The following is a 26,514-nucleotide window of genomic DNA, read 5'->3' on the forward strand; positions in this document are numbered from 1 at the left end:
GAAGAGTGCGAATGGTTTGTCTTTTGGGCATTTCCTGCATGTTACTGCACCCCTGACCCTTTCTCAAACGGAAAAAAAATGGAAGACAAGGGGAGCAAAAATACTTCATAAACAAGAACAACGAATGGTATTGTGCTCCGTTTAAAAAGCCCACAAAATTAAATACCCCTTCGCTTGAAAGCAAATGCTTTCAGATGTCTCCGTTTACACCACGAAGACAGAAAGTGCTGGGCGCACTTTGTAATTATCTCATTTGAGAAAATGCCTGGGACCTGCACTGCAGAACAGAATCCCAGGAGGTGACCGTAAACACATATAAGTGGTATTATAATGACGAAAAGTGTTGAGCAGTAACATAAATGCAGTTTTTTATTAAATATCTTTTGGGGAACTACATTGTCACAAAAATATACAAAATGTTTTCTTTTTACAGATATTTACATTCAGTATCAGAAAACAATGGTAGCTACATATTTTAAACTTAAATTTGACAAATATAGTCTTGAACTCTGCAACTTAACACTCCAGGAAAGTATTTTTTAAACTTTTTTTTTTAAATAAAGTACTCAAAGTTCATATTCAAATTTAAAAAAATCTTAATGCAAAATTCTGACATTATATATATTATATATATATACTTTAAATAAACATACAACATTGTTAAAGGGTTTAGATGTTCATGGTGGAAGCCAAAATGGAATACACCGAAAACCATGATCCTTATTACAGTAATACATGACCACACCTTCGCACTAGTTTAAAATACCTTTTTTTTTTCTTTTTTTTTTTTTCTTCCTGTTAAAGCAAGAGGGATTATCTGACACACGCCATAATGAAACACCACAATCTGAACAGACAACTGGATTTTAAGCTTAAAGAACTACAGTAAAATATTTTCCTAAGATGACCTGGCGGGCGGGGAGGAGGCGCGGATGGGCTCTGGCGTTGGACGGTGCAAGGCTGAAATGGGCTTCCAGATGAGAGACTGCAAATTACGTTATTTCTCTGTAGCATTTTCCCACGCCCTCATCAGCTGTCTTTGCGAAACGGCTGCCGCCATGCGGCTCTTTTCCTTTTCCATGGAGGATGAGGAGATACAGTTTGGAAGGGCAGCAGGAAGCCAGTAGCACCTCCATTGCTGAATGTCAACAGCTTTCATGTTTTATGAACCTACTGTACATTGTTTAGCATAAGGCAAGCTGCTGATTTTTCTCCACTAAAAAAAGGTGAATAAACTGAGCCACAAAGCTAGACGCGTACTGTTTTTTAAAGGGAATAGCTCTAATGCGTTTACTCAGATTGTTCTATCATTTGAAGTTATTGTGGTGTTGAGTGTACTCTTATGTGAAATTTTACGCGAAAAATGCATTAACTTTTTCACAAATTAGTAATGCAGCTTTTTCATTACTTAATATAATATGCTGTATACCCATAACTGAACTAAAAAGCATAAATGAAGCTTATAATTACCAGATACTGCTTTAAAAAAAAAATAAAAGCGAGGCTATTTTGCACCTAAAACCACAACACAATGCCAAGTAGTAGCATGTAAAGGAAAAATAGACCAGAAATGTGGGAAGTACTACCCAACAGCACCAACGTTTCACAAAAGTACAGAAACCATTTTTACCCATGCAATTTGTGCCTGTGCTCATGCTTGGCATTTCTTCAGAAAGCGTATGTATTTAACTCCCACGGAGTGCAGTGCGTGCCCTGGCTGCGATGGCTGTTTGAAAAAAAATCACACAGTTGCGGAACATGCACAGTTCCACGGCTGAGCAGAGCCTAGTCAGATTTTAAGTTAGGTGCTGGAAAAAGGTATGTAACCACTTTGCTTCTTGGGAAGAACAAATACCCTACTTTTTACCTGCTGGGCATGGCAAGATCCACCACTTCCCCCCACCCCCCACCCCCAAGAATTTGCAACTAAGTTATCAGGAAATTAATTTTCAGCAACATAATGCTCTGTACTGGCCTTGTATTGCAAGTCACTGTAGGAAGAGTAAAGCTGTGGTTAAAGGTGGCTGACCTCTCACAGCCACTGCATTTGGAAAAATATTTAGGGGTTGGGAGTGGAAGAGCAGCTCTTCCTGTGGGACAAGAAAAGAAGAGGAAAAAAAGGAGAAAAGAATACCAGCAAAAGCTAATGAATGAGTAATTGGCAGATATTATATGAAAAGCTTCTCCCACCCCCCAGAAGGCCTATAATCCTCCAGAGGACTGGAACTAAATACCCCTACCACCTCCCTTTCTCACAACCCACCAATGCAATACTTGTTCCAATAATCTGGTTTTTTTTCCGTAAGCACTTGTCTGCGCCTCAGCCCCCCGAGACCAGCCGAAGGCGGCACAAGCTTTCCATCAGCTGCAGTCACCCTGTCACATGGACAGTGACGCGATAGCAGCATTCGCCCCCTGGGAAAGAAGAATTCATCTTACAGGAAAGTGGTAAAGCACGAATGACCTTCATCCTCTAGTTTAAAGCACCTGTTATGTTGGGGCCACCTAGCAGTTAAGCAGGTACAGCTGGCTTTCTTTTAAAAATGTAGAACAGTGTAAATCAGACACATCTTTACATCACTGGAACAAACATCTTAATTTTGGGGGTATCTTAAAAAAATAAGTTTGGGATTTCCTGGTTTTGGTTTGTGCGGTTTGTTTTTTAAATAAGCTCTCACACAACACCAGTGCCCAAACCAAGCCAGATACGTATGAGTAAGGGCAAAACCACTTTGTAGGGTGCTGAAGTTGCCCCACAACAAGCAACAGAAACTCAAGAAACCCGTATTTTGACTTTCGGAAGAGAAATCCGAACACAGCAAGCGACAGGAACGTACTGCCCCTCATGCCCCGAACTCAGCTGTCCTCTAGCAGGTGGAGAAGCGTCAGTTCAGCTACTTGTGCACAGACTTTATGTTTCGTATGAAGAGTTGCTACAGGTAAAAGTCCAGTTCAGTTGTCTAAGCAGCACCTGTGACGAGTTTGGTTGTTTTTACATAAAGTTCATCTTAAGTAAATTATTTCCTTATTTTGTTATCATTTATGATGGGATAAAATAAAGAACTTTACTAATTCATTTCTACTCGTATGTATTCCTAGGCCTGCATTACATTCACCTTCCCTGACTTGCTCTACCTGTATTTGGAGGCCTACGGCAAGGAATTACCAACAGAAAATTCAGCTCAGGTATGATTTGAATTGTTCTCTGCAGATACCCGTCTCTCCATCACACCGGGAGTTAAACGGAACAAATACAGGCCGTAGCTTTAATGTCTGTCATCTCAAATGTTGCGCACATCTGGGAACAGAACCAAGAGCTGGTGAATAACGTTTCAATAGGAAAGAAATGAAGGAGGCAGTAATGGATGCAGGTTGGTTATGAAGCGTTTTCTAAACTATAGTATTCCTTTGATTTAATATTTTCTCTTTAAAGAGCGCATTTAGGCCCAGTGGCACAGGAAACTAAAATATGAATCAATCGGAAGAGGCCTATTAAAACAATCCATGTTTGGTTTACGTGGGGAAAATGAGTAGCGTTTTAAAATACATCCCTACACTCTTCTACCTGAGCTCTCAGTACTACATAGCGTTGTTGTATTTACAGTATCTTCTTTGTTACCAACGTTCAGACACTACAACTGTGGTTAATCTGTGTTAGCTGCTGTGCTCCAGCACTAAAAAGTTGTCCACAGGTTTGGGAGAGGAAAGAGCAATGAATGGGAGCAGCTGCATCTTCCCAAAACCAGAGCAAATGAAGTTGCCTGCAGCCTCTCCTTGAGCACGCTGCTGCTCTCAGTCCTTAAAGCCCCTCTCACCAGCCACTGAACATTTCCATTTGCAACAAGATGGTTGCCAGAAAGTGATACAACTCCCCACCCACCAGTGCCCCACCTGTGACACCCATCCAGTGTCACATCTGTGACACTGATAATGAAACGGAAACGTCACCTTGCCTATGTAAGAACTGTACGTGAAACCCAGATCCTCAGCCTGCCACACTACTACACCATGTACAGTAAGTCCTGTAAGGGATTCCAGTGCATATGTCTGGAGTGAAATCCACGTGCACGTGGAGACTTGAGCACTGCTGGGGGCAATCCAGAAAGCAGGGGAGGTGCTGCACAGGCAGATGCTCAGGGCTTATGGAAAGAAGGGCACTGTTTACCCTGGCAAACTTGCAAGCCAAGTAGCTGGCTTTAGGCAGCAGCTGGGAAAAGTGGGTCACGGTTTTAAACTAAGCCACCCCTGAACACTATCAAAGTCCTGGTATTGAGATTCTTTATTTTGATCTAGTTTCCAGATCCAGGAGATACCTTGTCTGCAACATGTCTGTTTTCTGATGGTACAATTCCAGGTCAGCATTAAACTGACTTGTATGAAGTTCAGAGTTATTCTGAAATGAATCTTGCTAGTACTGAAACCCTGATCTCGAGCAAAGTCAGAAGTTATTCTGAATGAGTACTTTCCTTCAACTGTAAAAAACAAGTGATAAAGTAGCCTTTATTTTCGGAAATGCTTTATCTTTAGTTTTACAAGATCTTTTGCCTTCCCTATGAAAATCAAAGTCTCATACAATGACCTCCTCAAGAATAAAAAAAAAATTAAAGATTTCAAGTCTAAATGATTCAATACATTTGGCTAATTTGTTCTCTCTGTCCTAGTCTCAACTGTGATCCTCAGTTCCTGCACTATGGCAATTTTCAGTTCTAAATGTGTTTATTTTTAATTTTTATTTGCTCCTAGGAGCTGGATTTTCCTTCTCTCATGCTCTTTTTTTCTAAGCACACTGAAATAGCTTTCAAGGGCACATTTATTTTTTGAAGGGAAATGTCATTTTGCTTTTATTGAACCAGTTCTATAGTTTATTTTTTTCATTACAAAAACTACTTTTGCCTTACAAATCCCAAAGATGCAGCCAGAAAGAGTTAGAAAGACAATTAAGCTAGAGCACAAAATCATCCGCTATGAGTGAGCAAATTATACAAAGAACTTATGCCTCCCCTTTCTTGGTCCTGTATAATCAGAGAAAAGGTTTTCTCCAGCTTCAGACAGCGCCCTCCTGCCCACGTTTCCTCTCTCTGATGCTTCCCAATGAAAGGCTGTCACTAGTCCCCCCACATTCCAGCTTCTTCCCTGACCTGTCCTATGCTGTTATGTCATCCTCTGACTTTCCTGCTGCACGACCAGCCATGAGGTCCCGCTGCCTACCGCAACAGGCAGTCTGTTCACATATACACATGCTTCAAGCACGGATGGAAACCATTAGCAAGTTACTACAGGAGCATTTCATGTAAACAGCAAATGAGACACAGTAAGAAATGCCATCACAGAAAAAAAAGATCCAAAAAAACCGCGAAGCTGCCATCTTTAGCCATGGTTACAGCCAGCTGTTCTCTTCAGCAGAGGATCACAGCTTGTCCTACAAAATATGCTCCAAATTGTCCTCAGGAAGAAAGCTGCAGCTGAGGCTGTGTACTTACTCTTCAACATTCATGACTGCTCCCAGCTGGCTGACACCATTTTACCTGGCAAACCGCTGAGCAGTTTCCCAGGAAAAATACTAGCTGCCTAAACTGGCTGCAACAGGAGGAATGAGACTGGTAGTTAGTTCTGTGATTAAAGAGCTCCTCCACTTCCAGCTCCCATCCCAGTCCCCTAGACTAGTGGTGAGGTTTGGAAGAGAGTGAAGAAGCAGGGCAATCTGGAGGTTCAGCCTTTCACACCGCAGCTATCAGCCTTGCACCGCTGAGGGCAGCCTTGCTGCAATTTGCCTGTCAGCTTCTCGCTGGAACCCCACCACTGGAGTGGCATTTGAGATTCCTCAGGGCAAAAGCACCAATGGACAAATGACCAGTGGAGATGCACAGCATTAATGAAGGGGATGGAGGGAGGGAGGAAAGGAAGACATGACCAGTGATGGGGATCCGAGGAACAAACCTATTGATAGTCCACATACCCATTCCATTGGGCGAAGGAGTGCAGAAGATCATGAGGCTGGGAGACACTAAGACTAGGATTTTGATGGGAAAACTCAAAGAGGCAGAAAAATTTGGACTTTGATCTGGCAGTCTGAATAGGACAGACTCTGAGGGAGCTCTGAACAGCCATCCAACCTGACCGAATGAAAGGCAACTTTAAAACAGAGACAGGACAAATCTTACTTCAAGTCAAAAAGTCCTGCACAGATGTGTTTAATAAGGGACAGAATCACAGCTATAGCATACTGCAACTGATTTCTCTGGCACACAGAAGATTTACATGCCAGGTACTAATTTTCATATAAAACAGGCAGGCAGGCAACAAGGTTATGAGCCAGATCAGGTCTAATCTCAGTTCTCATGTGCAATTCCCCTAAAGTAAAAGAACATTACCAGCAAGATCTCCCTGTACACTCATGACCAAATCCACAGAGTTTTTGCTGCTGTAGAGCAGCAGCTGCATGACTGGCAAAACTTTGCTAAGAACCATCATGCCGAGAAACCAGGTAATAGTTTAGTTCATCAACTTCTTTAAAATAAATATTGGTTATAGCTTGTATACATGAAATACATTTTCTAAGACCACTGGGTAACTACCTTTGTATAGCACATAACAAGCATTTTTGGACCTAAGAGAGCACAGGAAGTCTGGCTCATTAACTCTTCTCCCCCTTCTCCTCTACATGCAAGCCCTCCCCATTCCTTCTATAACCACCATGCACACAAGATGCTTACAAGAAGAGAGGAGGTTTATTTCTTTTTTACTTTTATCTGGCATAAGAGAATGCAAGAGGTGAATAATATCAAAGCCTACTGACTGACCTAAACAAATGCTACTGTTAAAGCAGTGCTGGCTTACAGAGAAAAAGAGCTTTACGTGCACAGCAGAATGTCATTATGAGAGTAGTGCTGATAATTAGTTACTTCTGTTCCCTTCATGTTGCATGAAAATTAACTGCACTGATTAAAAACCAGGTTCAGCCCATAATGCATCTCTATGACATGATTTAGATAAACAGCTGATGAATCTTCCTCACTTGTACCCAAAACATAGCTTTGTTCAGGTTTTCATTATGACTGAAATGTTCTTTTTCAACTTAGTGTCTCAGTTATGTTGCAAGACAGAATAAATGCACTTATGCTAGAGGTGACAGCAGGTCCATTGAAAGAAGCTATGATTGGACACTTTTTTACAATCAGGAGAGAAATCTGAGTAGAGACCTCTCCCAGCTAATCCTAACTCTGTTAAAAAGTTCAAATGTACAAAATATAATGTTTGGAAAGTTAATATTCTCTCTGAGTCCCCCCTATGATGCTGAGAAAATAAAATCAATTCATATTGCTATGAAATTCTATTTTTGCAACTGCTGACATCCCAAGCTTTATCAGTTATGAAGTCTATAAAATTTTCACCCTAGTCCACTTTTCCAGCACAGAGGCTAAAAGCCCAGTCCAGTAACACAGCAATAATCTCTCTTCCACTGAGAATACTTTTATTCACAAGGCAAAAATTGGAGTTAGACTTCTAGGTTGTGGGCAAGGCACTCGCAAAGTGAGCAAATCTATTTTTGCTCACAGAACTAATTTAATGTTTAAGTGCAACAAAAACACTAAATTAGCCATGAAGATCATGCATATCCAACGGCTTTCACCAGACATGACTGTGACCCAGGCCTCTAAATGCAGAAATATTTAAGTCCTAAGGAATCAGCTCCCTTATTTTCTGCTTCACCAGATGATGCTTCCTTTTGACCAGTCATAGAAATATCATTTCCATTATAATAATTAAACATTTATTAAAATACTATATATTTAAGAGATAATATATGGTTTCTTTTGGTAATAAAATATGGAATACTCTTTTTTTTCAATGATACTCAGACCCCAAAATTTAAAGGAGAAATATTCATGCTGAAAATAGATCAATGTACAGCACTAGGTCAGAAATAACATCTCTTGATTGACACCCCAGGATCTTACTGTGAAACTGTACATTGATTAACAATTCATTTTTTCACTTCGTCCACGTATTTCATTTCAACATCTGGCAGTGAGTGAAATACAAACCCAGATTATCCAATACTGCAGCAAATCTAACGGCCTCAGCATATTTGTTACAGTCCATCCTCCTGACAGACACCAGATACTTGTCTGAGACACAGATTGCTCTGTGTCTTGGATCAGCACCATTTCTAACACATGCAGGGCACAGTAGAATGTCACATTGCAATCCTGGGTATCTCATGCCTGGTACTTCATGCAGTGTCCTCATTGCAAGTCTCCACGTCTCTTTCAATGAGGCATATGCACACATTTCCAAACAAATAAGCTGCATTTTCAAAAAGATATTAAATATGAGATATGAAAGGCTAAAATATTGTTAAAAGAAATGTCTAATAACAGTTAAAAGAAACATTTCAGCTAGAAGTATGATGCTCTGAATACTGATGTAAATGCAATTTATTAAAACTTAACTGTTCATATTAACACCTGGGCTATTTATTTTCTTGAGAATATCCATTTCTTTGTATACAAACAGAAAAGCAAGCAAGTGGATAGAAAGATGAAGACTCTGAACTTGAGCTTTATATTGTTATGGACTGTCCACGTCCACTGCTGTTGTACTTTTTGACAACAATGGCAAGGATACATACCTGCAGTCATCCCCTCCAGCACTGACCACGTATCTATCTCCACTTGTAAATCGAATATTAGTCAAGTGGGCCGAGTGACCTAAAAATCGTTTGTGTTTTGCCTGAAAAGAAAAACAATAAATCTAAATACTCTGTGTCATCCTAAATCAAGGGAGACATGCATGTTTTTGTCTACCTTTTTATTGCATGATGTATTTATATCGTTCAGAATGCTATATAGGTTTTCAAACGTGAAAGCCCTCCTGAAGAACTACTATTGAGCTGCAACACAGATTCAATTGTCACCAGATGAGACGGCAGCTGCAAACTGGGAGCAATGCTCAAGGTAACACAATAAATAAAATATATCTTGTCACATGATTAACCTCTAAATTTTGTGTAAAATTCCTAATACTGAAAACAATATTTTCATTGTAAGTGTGCAAGCAGTTTATGCTGTGCAGTCTCAAATCCTGAAAATTAACAGTACTAATGTTAGCAAAAAATCTGTAAACTCTTCATCCATGTAAATACACAGATGGGACTGAAATTACCAGATGTCTTCCTCACCTGTCAAATTGAGATTGGAGATGTGGATAAATAAAACCAAGGGCTCTGAGATTTTCAGTATGAAGGCACTATGCTAATGCAGACCAGCAGACAATATTAACACCTACAAGAGTTTATAGCAAGAGCTATTGCACAAAATGTCAGGAAAACTTTTGAGGTGAAGCATCCTTCTGAGAGTATAGAGCTAAAGTTAAAGAGATGCATAAAAGCAGCTACAAATTCAGAATAGGAGACATTTCCATCATACATCTTCTAGAGAAGCAATACAAGACCATAATATCAACAGCACTTTTTGTTGTAACGATGCAAAAACAAGTTCTTACGAATTTTTCAGGACATGGGAAGTCAAACAGCTTGACCATGCCAAAATCATCGCCTGTTACAAGATTGATTCCCGAGTGAGAAACACAGGCACAGTTTACATCAGCTTTTTCAGCATGCCTGGACCAAATTCCAATTACTTCGTCCCCTAGAACACTGAAACAGAAGAGCAAGAGATTATTTTGAAAACCACAGCAAAACCAACAGAGTGAGGAAATAGTAAACAGCTTTTGTATTGTGACTGGTTTTATAAAAACTTAATTTTTACATTTTATACTTAAACATATGCATCTTGTTTTACTCTGTAATTTTTTACATTATTCCATATCTGCTTCTGAAATCAATAGTGATACAATTCCCAAAATAATGTGGCCCATGACAACACTAAGGACAGAGGTGAAATCAACAGTAGTAATATTGTCCAGTGAGACATTTGCCAAAAAAAAAAAAAAAAAAAAGAATAAAGAAAGGACAATTAAAAACAGAATGTCATAGTGTAAGCATTAGATGAATAAGTTTCAGCTGTTGGAAAATAAAAATATGTGTATTCTCATTATAGCTATGTTTTGTTGATTCTGTAACATTTTCATATCAATTAGATGAAAAGTGTCGAGTCCAGTGAAGATTCTTCATTAAAATCAGAGAAAGAGGCAGAGATTGTCCTAAACAGAAAACATAATTATCGTAAGACTCCAAAACAGACGTTTATAGAAAATTTCCTCTGCAAAGCCTTGTGAAAAGTTGCTTTTTATTCAGCTGTGCTTAAAATGTATATGCAGACTTCCAAGAATGCACAGAAACAAGCACTTCATCATGTCTTAATATGTGAATGATTTGGGAATTTTTCTGTGATCCTGTCCCCCAAATCAGAGCACAGTACATTACATTCAAAAAGGAATTATTTACTTTAGCCATACCGAACTGAGTCAGAAAACACAGGTTTCTTGTTTCATATTAAAGAGGTGACAAAAATGGATTACCCGAACAGAAAACAGAAAGCTAGCAAGAAGAGTTTTTCAGAGCCCTCTGAAAAACCTGTAGATTTAGACATGCCTTGCAGCAAAATAGTAGGGATTACTATTGTTTACAGTGGTTCATATGTAGACAATTTTCAAGTATTTATTCTCAGTTTTTGTCTGAGTGTTAATCAGAGGACAATAATTGAAAGCAGGCAAAGGAGCCTGAAATAAGGCACAGGAAATCAGTCTCACACAGAATATAAAATCCATTATTTAAATGTGAAATAAAAATAAATTATGGTACCATTCTTCAAGTAATTTCTAAGTCTATTTTGAATGAAATATAACAACTTCAAGGTATTTAAAATCTTTCAGATCTTAAGGTATCTTTTAATATGTAAATGTTAATAGCAACTTTAAAATACAGCTATAATTAGTGTAACACTGTAAATAAAACTTGAATTATCAGTCTTGTATTATTGTTTCACGTTTTGATATGTTTCAATATTCCTTGCGCTCTCTCTTATCCCCAAAGCACTATTTTGAAGTAAATATTGCTGTATTCCAGGTAACTTGCACAATGCAATGAAAAACTACTGAGGCTGCTAGAGATACCTCAAAGGAAGCTAGAGATACACAATGAATAGAAAGGCACACAGAGAGATCAGCTTTTACCAGATACCCTCACCAGTCAAACAGCTCGTGTGCTACGTACTTCTTTTGCTGTACTGCACTTACCTGATCTGTTGCCAGAGCAGATGGGTGAACTAAAAGGAACTATCTGACTGAATGAAGGGATGAAATACGCTTTTAAACAGTAGGTGCTTCTCCTGGAAGTTACAAGTGTTCTAACAGGTATAAACGTGTGACTCATTTACCTTGTCCAAGTAGCCCACGTTATTCTGTCAATCACAGCCTGGTCCACAAGCTGTTTTCCTGAAGGCACTTCATAGACTTGCCTTTTGTAAGACCCAGTAGAGACCTTTGAGATGACCACAGATAATTTAGAATACATTAATTTGTTTGAAAAGATGAAGATGTAATTCTAAAGGGCTTTGAAAAGCATTTTCTTGACAGTTACCTTCTACTCTCTAAGTAACTTATCTATCAATGAAACTTGCTCAATGAGTTGAAAATTCTCAAAAATCTATACAAGTGTAAAGCAACAATGAGAAAGCATAAGAAATGTTCAATTTTAAAATGTAATGAATAAAAAAATGGAAACATCTCCCATTGTGCACATAATATTAATTCTCTCAATATATTGTGTTGTTTTGTATGTGTGTATAAATAAGGCAAAATAAACTCCTATCTTTAAACAGACACAAAGGTATTACTCTCAGCCTGCAGATGTTGATCTGATAATAAGAGAAGCTTATTCCTCCTCTCAGGTGTGAAAAAACCATAGAAAGCAAGGTATGCCTACTTTATTTTAAGAAATGTTTTGAGCCCTGGGGCTGGGAGTTGTAACACCATGATTTTGGTGATGCTCCATGAAGGTTAGCACCTGTAATGCTACCTTCTGGCCAGGGATATGAAGAATTCACAGGTCCCTGGGGCTTACAGAATGACAGACTGTACCCCTTCCCCTTTTAAGATAGCCTATCAGCATCACAGAGATAAAATGGCAGGGTGACACATTCCAGTGATTTTGAAATCTGTTTCTCCTTTCTATGTTTATTTCTTGTATTTAATATCCAGAATAACTATTTTCATCATCCATTTAGCACTACAACAAAGTAATAGTCCAGTGATAGTAAACTACTGCATGTCATTACAAAACTTAGCAGTTGCGAAGAGGAATACTTGCAGAGTATCTATGCTGAGTATGTTTTCCTTTTAGCATCTTGAACAATTAATGACTGATACCTGGAGATAAGAGCTATCTGCAGAGAAGTCCATCTGGATCACAAAACTTGGGATGTCTTTGCAATAGCTGACTCGATTTAGTGTGGGACCCAAAGTCAGATCATAAAAATCCACTGCATTCTCACTGGAACCAACTGCTAAGTAACGGGAATCTGGGCTAAACCTGAACAGAGAAAAGGGTTTTATGAACACACGTTGGCACTTAGAACAGATTCTAATATTTGAGAAGCACAGGTGATTTGTATTTCAAGTATCTGCTATCCAGAACTAAAGAGGGAGGCAAAGTAGTTCGCCTGCTAAGCAGAATAACTTTAGAAACAAAATTTTCAGGGAACGTACATGCAGTAGAAGGTGGCAATAATTTCAGTACAGCTGTCACGTAGAGATGAACCAGGAACATCTCTGGAATAACTCTGTTCATTATCTGATCTCATTACTTTCACAACTTTGTGGCATGCCCCTAATGACTTTGACTCTCTAACACTATATTTACAAGGCTACCAACTAGAAAAATGAAACACTGTAAATGAAGAAAAGCCAGACCTTCTGGATGAAATGAACTGAATAGAAAGATGTGAAATCAGATCTTTCATCTGCCCAATGTATTTTTGCACAGTGGTTTCTTTCCTCCAGTTTTCCTCTCTAGTCTTGAAACTCAGTAGCTTCCTGAGCTGACCAAATTCCTTACAGCCCCTTTTGCGTTACTAGGGAAGTTTCTTTATTTCTATTATCTCCAAGACATACCTTGGGACAGCTTTCTGATTCCAGCAACCCCCTGACTCCAAGCGGGGCTCTCCTGCCTTCCTGCAGCAAGGTCCCTGTTTGTTCGTATTTCTCCCACTCACCCCACTCTGTTCTTCAGAAGCTTCCCTGAGCTGATCACGATCAATTTATCTCACAGAAGAAACGTCCTTGTCCTCCATTCAGGAAACAGAAGCAAAATTGTACTTCTGCTAACTCCTTTCTAACAAAACACATTAAAGAGCAAACTAACGGACATTTCCAGCATCTCTCACAATCCAGTCTTCATCTGTAAACTTCTGATCTCATTTTACCACCTACACATCACCTCACCCAGCTCCTTTTCACACCTTCTCATCTGCCCCCTCCCCTGATTAGGATGGCCTGTTCCTATTGTCCATTGACTTCTCCATTCACCCTTCATTTTAACTAACCCGTGGCAATATCGTCTGACACTGACCCATGGTACTGCCTGTTTTTTTGACTGATTGCTATCTCTCATCTTCCTGTACCTCCTCCTTCCTGGTATCAGAGTAACCACACTAACTCCACACTTCGTTCATTGATCTCTGAAGTATCACTGCAATGCTCCTCAGAACATAAAACTGTGTTTTTAAAAACCAAAATAATACAGATTCCTAGAATACTACAACAGACAAAGGCATTTATTTTCTGACCTGATATCTTGAATAGCTGATCTTCTGTCCCTTTTTTTCCCCCAAATTTTTAGAGATGTCACAAGCAAAATAATAAATTCTCCATTTTTCATGCCAATAGCTACCATATCACCTTCTGGGCTGTAGCAAACAGTACGAGCTGCATGTCCTAAGCTGACTTTGTTCAGCATCTTCTGTGAAGAAATAAAAACCCAGAAGAGTGAATGTTTCTATTTGTTCATATTTAAAAAACAACTTAGGCTAACAGTTTGACAGTGTAGATGGACATTAAAAATAAGTTTCAAGTCCTCAACACCACCACAAGTCTAGGTTTTTTTCTTTTTCTGAAACAACTGTTCTCCAACACCTACCCTTTCAGCAATATCCCAGAGTCTTACTGTGCCATCTTCCGCAGCAGAAAGGAAAAAATCTCTGGAAGGATGCGTTGCGAGGCCCCAGATTGGTCCATCCATATGACCATTAATTAGAATGTTACATGCAGCATTTTTCTCTCCAACTTCAATTATTTCGGCATTTCTTGTCCCAACGAGAATTTTCCCCTTGAACAAAAGTGAAAGAATTATCTCTGATATCATACATTAACTACTCATGATGAACTGTAATGGATATATAATCTACAGCTATAGTTCTGTCAAGAAGGTTTGCTGAAATCAAGTAAACAAAAAATAAGTTATTTTTTAAACTCATCTATGATTTATTGAAGTACAAAGCTGTATATAAATCATGATGCTAGTTGAGTTCTTACTTGTCTGACATCTGAAGTGTGAAAATATACAAATCCTTAGTTAGTCTTTAACAAAAATACATGCAGAATATTTTCCTAAGACTAAGATCTCCAGAAGTACAATTTTTTCCTGCTGTCTAGCTCAATGTTGAATTTCAATTACTAATTATAAGAGAAAGAGGAAGGATACAATTTATCATATGTTATAGATCAACCCACAAATTATAAGCTTTATTTTAAAGACATGATGCTTTCTTTACCTTGCCTCTACAAACAGAGCGAACACAGTCTGTCATTTGTCCTGTCTCTAGTCTAAAGGCACGACATCGTTTCAGCTCTTGATCCCATAGCTTAACTGCTCCTCCCTCCTTTGATCTATCAGGAAATCAGGAACAACCATAAGTATAATGGCTGGCACAGAAAAGACAATGTGTGAAATAACTATATTTTTTAATGTAATGTATTGTAAATGTGGCATTTAAGTATGTTTTAAATAATTAAATATTAAATATTAAATGATATTAATATTCTGAGCCTCCCAGCTAAGCAAGAAACAGTGATTCAAAGTCCTTGTTGCACTGCTTTACAGAACAAGTTGAAAGCTCATCACTGCCAAGCTTGGTCTGAATTAGTAGCTCTTAGCAAATTCGTCTAGTCAAAGAAACAGTTAAGTGTGTGAACAAATTACCACCTTATTATTAAGACAGAGATTATCAAAATATAGATGAGGGAAGCAGGAAAGACTTGTATTTTACTCCTGTGAAATAAATTACAACAGTTTTTCACTTTTGTGAAAATTTCATGGTTTTCATTCCTGTGAAATAAGTGGATAAGTGGCAAAGATACGGGGGGGGGGGGGAATCACACAATGTTAATTGCACAAGATACTAAAATGCATTAATCATGAAAGCACTAAGTATTTCCCACCCACTTTCAAGAGAACTGGTATTTCAGTAAAGAACATATTAGAATAAAAAAAGTTTCTAAAAAAAGATAATGATTGATGAAACAGTTGTAAATCTGGCATTTCCAGTTAGGCTGGGACATAAGTTTTATCTTTTGCAAAGAGAAAAGAATCTCCCCCAACAGAAAATATAATGTTCCACAGTACTGAGCTGCCAGCGTTACCAATTTGTTTACTGAATGAACCCTGACAAAGAACTCCAGAATGTTTAATCACAATTACTGCTTCTGCACTATTATTACTAAAACAACTGTAATAAATTATAAATTGCTAGTCCTTGCAGTGCAATATTCTTTGCTTCCCAACAGTGCTGTTTTGACATATGACGATTGGTCATCATCCTCAGCAAAACGATTTTATCACAAGAGGCTGGTGAACTGCAATTACAAATGCCAAGGCAGAAGCAAACATGTAATTTTCCTAAATGTAGCATTTGTTTTGAATACTTTCAATACTCCATTTTCCCACAGGAGATGAATTATTCTTTCTTACTGTTATTCTTCACTGTTTCTTTCAGATCAAACACTAACTATTAAGAGGCTTTGAAGCTAAGTAGTAGAGAGAACATTATCCAAATAAAATCATTATGATGTTTTATAAATACTGGAAGAAAATATTTCAAGCGCAGGAATAAAAAAGTTTTCAGCTGGGTCTGGATATCAACAAGGATCTTTAAGGAAAAGGTCGTAAGTGGCCTGTAAGTGGCAAAACGGGGCACTATCAGGCCATCAGATGGACTGCATTACAGCTGCCGCACTTTTTTTTCTTTTATCATTAGCAAGGCGCTAAGAAAAAATTTAAATGCTTGAAGAGATATTTTTCTTACAACCCAGGAACAAAGGATGTTGCTGTACCTTAGATTTTAGAGAAGACAGTTTGCCTCTGCCATCGTAACTAAACAGATTCTTCCTTTAAAAGAAGCTGTGCATTATGCTGTTACAATATTTATCATTCGTTTCTTTAATCACAGCTGTGCAAATTACTTGCATTAACAACCTCAGTTCAACTTCAGAAAAAGGAGTAACCGCCAAGGACTAGGTAACTTTTTAATGCTTAAAGCTATATTTCAAAGTACATGGTTTTGCCTTCTGTCAAGAATAATACTGCTGTAATAAATAGCCCTTTTCAGCTTAAGGAGGGAGAACTATATCATCTCTTTGATAATTCATGTATTTGTAGTTGGAGAAACACTACCTTACTGATGTAATGCAGTATAATTGATAATGCAATATAATTGATAATTCATTCACAGTGCATTTTACACTTGCCTATTATTTTTAACCAAAATAATGTAAAGTCATCATAAAGTGCCTGAAGAAGTTTGCAGATGTGCTTTAGAAAGATGAGTGTTACCTAGAAATTAAAACTAGTAAGAACTACCTGTTCTTAATAACATTTAGATTCTGATTCATCTCCCTTGACTTTAGGTACTCAAGGAAGGCGCCCAGGCCAGGATCCCAGCCACTCCAGGCCTTCTCTTATAATCAATGGATAAAAAAACTCATGTGGGCTTACCTGTACTTTGGAGGTGGTGGCTACTTTATTTCTACCAACTATTCAGGTTTTCGAAAGTGACTGCTCTTCTAGCTTTGATGTCTCAACTGCCTAGTGTTAGATGGGATGCATCCAAACCATTTGTAAAAAATAGATGTGTATGCAGGGGGTTGAAAAAAAAAGAAGAGAGAAGACTCACGGCCTTTCTTTGCCTCCTGTAACGATCAAACCATCCCTCAACGTGGTATACATTGTAAAAACAGGTCCATTGTGAGCTTTGGCCACAATTCGTATCAACACGTGATCTTTCCAAACACAAACATCTCCACTGATAGTACCTGTAAATGTCAAGTTATTCTGAAAAGGGGAAAAATATACTCATCATCTGATTCTGAGTGAGGCAGGAAGAAAACATTCAGAAATAAAGATCATCAGCATTTGCTTTTAGGGTAGACTGCTTTTATTTGCTGCTGTAGAAGAGCAAATTGTGGAAGGGGTAGTAAGAACCTGTAGGGACAAAACAATGAGCTACTATATTCTTTCTTGAAGTCTGAAAGACGCTTCCTTGTAGCTAATAGGCTCTGCACTGCAATAAGAAATGCAATGACTTAAGCTTTGGCCATAGGGTTATCTGTATTTTCAGCCTATGAGGTGTGCCAACTGTGGCAAAAAAGTAGAATGCCAAGAACAGTTTTGACATTTCACACAAAGGCATTTTGCACCCCCTTGCTAAATACATTATGCTTGCATTCATTTTTGTTAGGTGAAGGTACTCACTGAATTACAGTGACCTTTAGTTTGTGAAGAAAATGGTCTGACTTAACTCAGAACTAAAGCTGCCTGTTTTTCTTTACTTCTGCTTCCTGTTTTTGAAAGGTAATAAATTTAACTACCTCTGAAATTTATGGGCAATTTATTAGGATACACTTAAAACCAACAGGAACTGGTTATTGAGCAAAACTGTTTTACTAACTTAGGTGAACAATCCTCAAATTCAGTATCATGTGTAGTATTTTAGAGTACCAGTACGCATCTATAGATCTGTTAAGAACACCCCTTGACTGAGGTGGGTTGATGTTCTTCAGCCTTTTTTTTTTTTTTTTTTTTTTAAGGGGGGTGTGTGTGTGTGCCCTAATACATGAGTAAATAAAAGAGGTCTGGAAGTGAACCTGGGAGCAGATCCTCTGATCATCCTTCCAGCATAACTGTTCAGCTGTTTCCAACCCTCTTTAGGAGCACCTGAACTAGCTCCTTCTGAGACAAAATCAAGGAAAAAAAAGCACTCCCAGAACTGCTCTTCCCTCCAGGTTTGCCTTTATTCAATACCTTTATTACAAAACCTTTGCAAGCTTTGCATCCTCAAACCACCTCATACCATACTCCAGGACATTCAGCATACAGCCTGCCTTTCAAGCTAAGAATCTGCCCCTCCATAAGAAAGTTGACAGAGTTTTTCCAAACCCCAGACTAATGCCCGGGCTGTGCAGCTCTAACAGTTATTATTTGGAAAATATCTTATTGCATTGTAGGACTCTCTTAAATCAGAGGCACCTGAGAGAGAGGCCACTCTGGAAAAGATAGTCTAATGAAAAATGAAACCACAGGCCAGTTACAGTTTCAAAAATCAAAATCAATAGTATAAATTCAGTCTGGACCCAACAGGCAAATCAACAAGCAGGACAGTAACGCACGCAACAAAAGAGAAGCACCACTCCACAAAGAAATCTATGGCTATCTGCCCAGCTGACAAGATGAGTGCTGCTGATACAGAGCAACTCCTGAAATGGCAAGGATGTGGAAGTTAGCAACAAGGGCCGTGTCTGTGAAAAAAAAACCCAAAGCAAAACAAACCCTACTGTGGTCGTCTAACAGTCATAGATGTTAACAAATGCCCAACAAATGCCCCAGGACAATGTTGCTCTCAGATCACAGATAGGTAGTAATGCATACAGATTATAATACAATCACCCCCAGGTGGGGATAAAATTAACCTCATTTCTATTGTTTGGGTCCTACAGTCTTAGAGGCAGCTTTGTTTTACTTAGATTGCGTAGCCAGCAGCGTATTACCAGTCCAAAGCACCTATGCTTGTTTCTTTTGAAAACATTAAATCCATAATCTTTTTTCTTTTCTGCTTGAAAGAAAGCTGGTATTAGTTCTAACTAGCAGACAAATATTAGAAATGCTAATCTGAGTTTAACAAAAGACCTGACATACTCATGAGCAGGTCAGAAAAGCGTCATTGAATAAAGACATAGAAGCAAACCCAATTTTTGTTTGTATGCATTTTAAAATAGTTTGTTAAGGTACGTACCGCTCCAAAAGCTACCGATAGCATCGTTTGCATTCGGGCATCTTCTATGGAGCTCAGCAGCCCTTTTTTACTGAGAAGAGCTCTTCCAGCCAGTGTCCAGAACCTCACGTGTTTAACTCCCACAGAAACAAACTGGGTATCTGAATCTGGTCTGAACTCTGCTACAAATATACGCTGGTTATGACCAGCTCGGCTAGCAACTTTGGCACCTGGCAGAAAAAAAATGGACATTTTAAATTTGCTGAGAAAAAAATACATTTATGGTTAAAAATTATGGAGAATGATGAGTCACCCAAGACCACGCAGGTACTGAAGAAAAGCACAAACTGCTCCTAAATTAAAACTAAATTAAGATGCTGATAAAAAAAAATATTCAATAAAACCCAGTAGCAAAGCGTAGCACCTAATGAAGGTGCCATCTACTTAAAATCTTAAATTTCCGCAGGAATATAAGAAAGTTAAGAGCTCATATCCAAGTAAGTTTCCATCTCCTCTTAAATTCCAACAACTCTGAAAACCCCAAACTCTGGACAAATTACAAGAGACTAATGAATTACTTCTCTGCAAATTTTGTTGAAAGTTAGAAAACTTTCTTCTTTCTGCAGAAAATGCAGAAACTGACTGTGTTACATACTGTCTTAGATTCAAAGGTAATGCTTTTCCAGTCTCTTCAGAGGTGTTAACATCAGACATTTTGAGCCATATGAACATTCCTCAATCTGGATCCTTAGCTGCCATGTTGAATCTGTATTGACTCTTAAGAACGAGCACTGGCATGTTCTGACTGAAAAGGCAGTGAATTGCTGCAGGGGATTTTACCACACATCCTTCATACTACTTAAAATTGTATACATACACATTTGACATTGCATCCAGCTCCACAGGATCTAGCAGACAAGCTGCGAAGGATCACTTTTTATTAACCTGATAGCTGATCTTTAAACTTCTGAGAGATACTAGTTGATCAACAGAAATCTCCAAAGAGAGAGGAAGGAAACCCCTAAGACTAGAGAATCAGTTTCATAATCTGGGCATGGCTTTGTCAGACAGAATGGAGATGAGGAAAGGAGCTGACCAAATCACTTTAGCCTAAATCCTGAACTCAGATCAAAGCCATTCTGAAAACATGTAGTAAAGCTTAAGAATTACCAATTACATAGCTGCATTGAGGAGCTGTACTGGCATTGCATTTCCGCAATTTGCAATTTTTGGGTGACAGTTTTAGGCATAGAACAGCCTAGCCAGTAATCAGACTTTAGAGAAGAACAAGAACAGAGAAGAATACAAAATTTCTTCTGGGAGCAAAAGAGATTCTACAAAGAGTTTTTACCAAGCAGCAAAGAAATAACTGGGAAAAAAAAAAAAGAATGAAGACTACAATTTTCTTTAATTATTCTAACTGGAAATCAGCGAACTATCTTGATCGTCACACAACAGTTCCAAAGGAGATATATTTCGCGTTTACTAGGACGGGTAAGTAAAATTTATTTTACCTCTTCTTGTACAGTGCATAGCGCACAGCATTTATTGTAATAATTTTTGATCTGCTGATATGTTTATGTTACAATTGCTCTTGACTCAAGCCAAAATACCTCTAACAATATAAACACATTCTACAAAAACAGTCACTTTCCTACCTTCCTGCCACTTCCAAATGGTAATGGTATGCTCAGGATCCAGCCCTATGGACAGCAGCAGTTTGCCAGTGGCACTGAAACTGACTGAGCAAACGCCCTTTGAATGGTAGCACCGCAGTACCGACAGTGTCTGCTTGTTCATTGCATCCCACACATGAATAGAAGGAGCTGTAGCTACACAAATATAAAACATGCAATTAGTAGATGTTTTGAAAATGTCTAATGGTTTGCTTATTGAAGCAGTTAATATTTTTCAATACGACAAAATTGCTCTGGTCAGATGGAGGGGAGGGGTAAGAAGTTTTTGGCCTCCCTTTGGAAACCCATTCATGGCACACAGGATCATTACGTAGGACAAAGAAGTTGGCCTCGTTACACTACTGGAGTTGAAAACTTTGCTTAACCTGTGTTACTGGTCTTCTGAAGCACCACAGAAGTTCTGAAAGCAAGCTGTCTTCTCCTAGTGAAACTTAGCTCAGCATGCTAACTCAAAAACCTTTGTAGGTATTGTGCAGATAATCAAGAATGTAATTTCTATATGGGGCTTTTGGACATCTGATAGTTACAGAGAAATTAGTTTACAGTGCAAGCCCAAAACCTCCTTTCCTACAAAATGGCCATCTGTCTGAATTGCATGCTCTCTTAGGAGAATATCAGCTGAACACTCAGCTTGCTCACTGAGGTAGAAGAACTAGGGTATTTAATTTAGTTTGCGTTGTTTAGACTGCAGGCTCTTTGCAGTAAGAACATTCTTTCCATGCTACTAATGTAAATGATTATTACTATTATGATGACATCTAGTTTTTTTCCAAATGCAATGCCTTCTCCAAAGATCTTGCAATCCATGTATAGTTTGCAATCTCTGAAGAGCATCTAAGGCATTTCCAGGACCATAAGATTCTCTCTAAGAACTTCTTTGCTTCTGATCTCTAGTAAGTCTGACTGCAGACTGGAGGTTACAGGTTATTGTTGTAGACCCAGACTCACATAAACAAAATTCTGTTTCAGCTCCACACTTTGTGTTTCTAATCAGCTAGATCTAGTCCCTCAGAGGCACACATATGATGGGAAGCAGCAGGCACAGGGACCTAGGTAAAATTTTAGCCACATGAAACTAAGTTTTTGAGCACAATTCCACAGCTGTTCCAAAACATTCTTCAGAACAATCTTCCTAATTTCTTCTGTTTCCCATTGGAATTTCCTCTCATGGTACCAGCATGCCACTATCATTACCTTTTGAGAGGTACTACAGCATAATATAGACAGGTCATTAAAACGGAAAGGGTAGGGTTTGGCAACAACTGGCACATCTCAAAATTTTCAGCAAACTCCTTGCTGTCCTCACGAAAAGTTGACAGAGGGGAAAGCTTTATTATGGCTCTGAACTGTTTTTTGCTCTTCAGCACTTCCCTTGGTAAAACTCTATATTGACCTGGGCACCTCCCCTATAACCATGGACGAAATTTTTCATTTGGGTGGCAGACAGAAACCTTCGCCTAGATCTCATGGGTAACAACTGACAAAATCTTTCAGAGCGAGCTTTGCAGAACAGAGAACGTGGACTCTCAAAGTCCTCCTATTTCATGGTGTTCTTCTGAAAGTCTCTGTCCTGACTTTGCATCCTGCCTGTGGAGTACTCCAGCTGCTCAACATCTATTCTCACAAGACTGATTTTGTAAGGTGTCATCTCCTTCTGATAGAAGTTATATAAAGCTACCATGGGCCGGCAGGACAAAAAATATCTTCAGTAAGATGAAGAAAATCTATACCAAGTCATTATGAAACTTAATTTGCCATCCCAGCCTATAACAAATGTCACTGCTTCTAGAACCCCTGCAGCACTGTAGACAACAGAAAATTGGAACAAGAAAAGCAAAAGTTGTCGGAAAAAAAGGTACTAAATAGCCACCAAAAAATTTAAGTGAAACTATGCAACTTTCTAATGAAGGCAGGCAGCAGGTTGGATTCCAGAATAATGGCTCCACAAAGAAGGAAAAAAAAAAAGTAAAATAAAAAGTGCTGTTTTCAGGCAGTGGCAACTGAATTTAGTAATATACAAACTTAAACGGAAGTTGCAGTAGGAAGAAGGCAAGTAAGAGAGAGAAAGTCTCCAGGCATTATATGCAGGACTAGAGATGTTCTTTCATATCAACAACCATATCATCACTGCTTCTTTTTTACAGTTTAAAAGTGTGGGAAAAGGTACCTATATTCTTCCACCCATCCTTAGAACAAGGACAATTTGGCATATTTAAAAGAAGTCAACACACATTAAAAATGCCATTGTACATTTGTTCTTTACAGAACAAGCTTTAGCTCCACATGAAGATTATTATACTTTCTAGATACACATGAACACACGTTTATGCATCTCTGAAGATGTGTCACAAGACAATTATGGCTGCTCAACAATGAACTCACACATGATGATGATGAATTTTTAAGATTACAGTTGAAAAAAACATTAATAAAAAATAGCTCAGTCAAGACTTTCAAACTGTCAAAGACCCAAAACGATACAGAAAAAATTAAACTGACATCATAACAAGCATTTGGGATCAGTGGTAATAACTGCATGACAACCATACATATGCGTGAAAGGTGATTATTTTTTTCACTCAGTCACCTAGGCCTCCTCAATGGAATTTACTTTAGAAATGCATATTTAAAATTATACTCAATTGAGTGTCTAAAACAAATGTTAATTGTCAGCCCCAACATGTCTATAAAACCTGCAAGCGCACATAGGAATGCTACTGTAGCACTATGTGTAAGTACTCACTAATCACTGGGCAGCAAGAAGGGAGTATGGTGCAACAAAAGTAGTTTTTAAGAGTGTTTAACATTTTAATTGTTTCTGTATTTACACTTTGCTGAGATGTTGTGGTTTATCTTCAGTGCTGACAGTAATATGCTAATACGGGGTTTTAATAAACTAAAAATAAATTCACGTCACTTACTGCTCTATAAAGCTGCAGATGGCTACTAGATAGGCTAACTACACCTGAAGACGTTAGAATTTTATTTCCCTTACCTGACATATCTGCTGAGTCTCCTGTAATGGAAAAGCAGCAGAAAAATAATTAGACCAGAAATACGATAAGTGCTAAAGAAAATATATGCCACATTTAGTGTAATTTCTTAACACACACCTTGATGCCATCTCTTTGCATTGCAGCAGCACCAATACTGCTTTTAGTGTTAAAGATGAACATTTACTTATAAAAGGAGGTCACATCAGAAATAAAAAATTCATAGAATTAATGTATTTTTATTTCAATTTTTATTTATAAGACAAAAATTTCGTTCTGGTGTATGTTAGGTCTCTCTCTGTCAAACTAAATAAAAAATGTATTTTACACGTTACTGATATTTTAACAAATTAAGTGGGGACAAAAATGCTGATTGCTATTCTGCTAAGAAGTAATGTTTGAGTCTGATCTTGACAAGTGGCAAATACACCCAATGTTCTTCTACAGGAGCATTCAGAAATCAGGATTATAAAGGTTCAGGTACTGGGAAATATTACTGAGACTGCATAACAACATTACAGTTTAAAAATACTTGAAAATAATGTTTCTGTAAATCTTTTCAAGATTTAAATCATGATGGTGAAACTATGTTTGTGCCAGGCATATCAGTAGGAAAAGGAGCAGCAGTCAAGTACGTTCTTTAAGGAATAGGTAATCCTTAACATCTGTTCAGAATCTAAAAGTAAATGTTGTTTAAAGATATTTTGCTTCAAGCTCATTTTTCAGATTTAATTCTCTCCTTAAAAATAGTATGCTTTGTAATTTAATTTTTAAGTGTCATCCGCTCCTGATTTGTATGCCTTAATCCACATCACAAAACAGTTAAAATTGCTCTACTGCTAGTTGATATAGAAATGATTATGAAAGAAAAAGGCATTAAGTGTCCTGTGTGCCTTCTTGGTTAAGACTAACATGGAAAAAAATCCATGCAAAGAACAAATTTTCACATTACGACTACATTCTTGCCATATATTCTATCGTATGAAAAGGCACACGTGGCCAGATTAAGAAATATGCTGACAAAGGAAATTCCTAAGGACAATGAAAGGTCTGTATTCCTGCAAATGTTCTTTGCAATCATACCATAGGCAAAAATCTGCTGATATTTTCTTCCATTTAAATAATTTCCATTAATGCTTTCTTTAAATTGATGTCAGGCAAGAAACTCACCAAGAAATGCAGCTATTTTAGCTAAGCAGTTACTACTATCAACAAGTCAATTTTCATGAGACATGCACCTAGAAATCTGAACTGCAGAGGGAAGCAAGCTAATAAACTCTGACAAACTGACCATATTTAGATGAAACATCTAAAAAATCCACACACACCCCCCAAAAAAAAAGCTATTCTGGCTAAAATAAACTAAGGGGGTTTTTTGTATTCTATGAACTAAAGAAAAGAACGTGGGTTTGAATCTGCTGAGAAACAACTGAAGGTATGAAAACTGCAATTGGGTTGTCGCACTACAAAAACTACACTACTCTGCAAAATTTAGGAACAGCAGTATTAGTTCAGCTATGCAGATGCACAATGGTTTTTTTTCTTCTTCTTTTTCTTTTCTTCTTTTAACCTGGTTAGTTCAAAGATCAATCTTAATGTTACTATGAAACATATATATTTTCCCCCTAGATCTAAATTTATCTGTAGGGAAACACCATTAGGGTTTTGGTTCTGCCTAGAATATTACAACTATGTATTATCAAAACACCAAGTAGATACTATAAATCTGCCTGATGAGATAAAACCTACACAGAGTGACATCTGTTTTAAGAATTTTGGGTTTAGTCCATATACAAATGAAGGCTAGTTCAGTTAAGCTTCTTTGCAAGGGCTATGACTCTTTGGAAGGCCAAACACAAACTGATAGTTAAATAAAACCAGACTAATTTCATGGGGCTTAAGATTTCTAAAAAAATATTTTTTATAACACTCCAAACAAAAGATAAGCTTAATCTTCTCTCATGCCTCAATGTTTTTTGTTCAACTTTATTTAATTACACTCAAAGAAACATATAAAGAGGACAGGTAACTGAGTAACACTCATACAAACGGAGATAGCATAATCAACTATTTTTGTGATTTATCATGAACTCAGAAGGCCCTAATTGCATGCTCTTACGTTAATTTTTTTTTTTACAAAAATACAAACATACCTACTTGCCCAGTTGCCACTATGTTGGTAAACTTGGGGTGCTGATTTACAGTGAGGCACAAAATATCATCATTGTGTTCCTGGTAAAAAGACTGAGAGCCTAAAAAAAATATTAAGAAGTCCAGCTTTAAAACTTTTATACACATATAGACGTGGTTAATGTTTGGAAATTTAATAATATTTGTTAGAAAACAGCATCACGGTGATGTTGCAGTTTGGAGCTTAAAACCAGGAAACAGAAACTCCTGATTTATTATCTTGATTTTAACACATAGCACTCAATAACTCCAACTACTCTCTCAAGTTTTCTACACCAAGTTTCTTAAACATCACAGAAACAAATGGCATTGTGTTACTCTTTAAAAGGTCTGAGTTATCTAAACTAAATTGGTTCCTGGGAATGAACGTATGTGATATGGAACACTGAAAAGTCAACCAAATAAAAAATT

The 26,514-nt window shown here is 37.8% G+C and overlaps 1 protein-coding gene across 1 annotated transcript in view; it reads right to left on the reverse strand.

The window, feature by feature from the left end:
- Positions 1 to 356: 356 nt before the first annotated feature.
- Positions 357 to 26,514, reverse strand: part of EML5 (EMAP like 5) — a 117,608-nt gene continuing 91,450 nt past the window's right edge. Inside the window, exons 31-43 of the mRNA XM_064460541.1 lie at positions 26,067 to 26,165; positions 23,916 to 23,936; positions 20,882 to 21,055; positions 19,245 to 19,453; positions 17,130 to 17,287; positions 14,733 to 14,847; positions 14,099 to 14,287; positions 13,749 to 13,921; positions 12,331 to 12,493; positions 11,340 to 11,443; positions 9,505 to 9,658; positions 8,633 to 8,733; positions 357 to 8,307 (exon numbers count right to left, since the gene is read on the reverse strand). Coding sequence (XP_064316611.1) covers positions 8,271 to 8,307; positions 8,633 to 8,733; positions 9,505 to 9,658; positions 11,340 to 11,443; positions 12,331 to 12,493; positions 13,749 to 13,921; positions 14,099 to 14,287; positions 14,733 to 14,847; positions 17,130 to 17,287; positions 19,245 to 19,453; positions 20,882 to 21,055; positions 23,916 to 23,936; positions 26,067 to 26,165 — 1,697 coding nt within the window. The 3' untranslated portion in view covers positions 357 to 8,270. The remainder of the gene's footprint in view (positions 8,308 to 8,632; positions 8,734 to 9,504; positions 9,659 to 11,339; positions 11,444 to 12,330; positions 12,494 to 13,748; positions 13,922 to 14,098; positions 14,288 to 14,732; positions 14,848 to 17,129; positions 17,288 to 19,244; positions 19,454 to 20,881; positions 21,056 to 23,915; positions 23,937 to 26,066; positions 26,166 to 26,514) is intronic.

This window comes from Phalacrocorax carbo, chromosome 9 (genome assembly GCF_963921805.1).
Source record: "Phalacrocorax carbo chromosome 9, bPhaCar2.1, whole genome shotgun sequence".
Classification (NCBI taxonomy): Eukaryota; Metazoa; Chordata; class Aves; order Suliformes; family Phalacrocoracidae; genus Phalacrocorax; species Phalacrocorax carbo.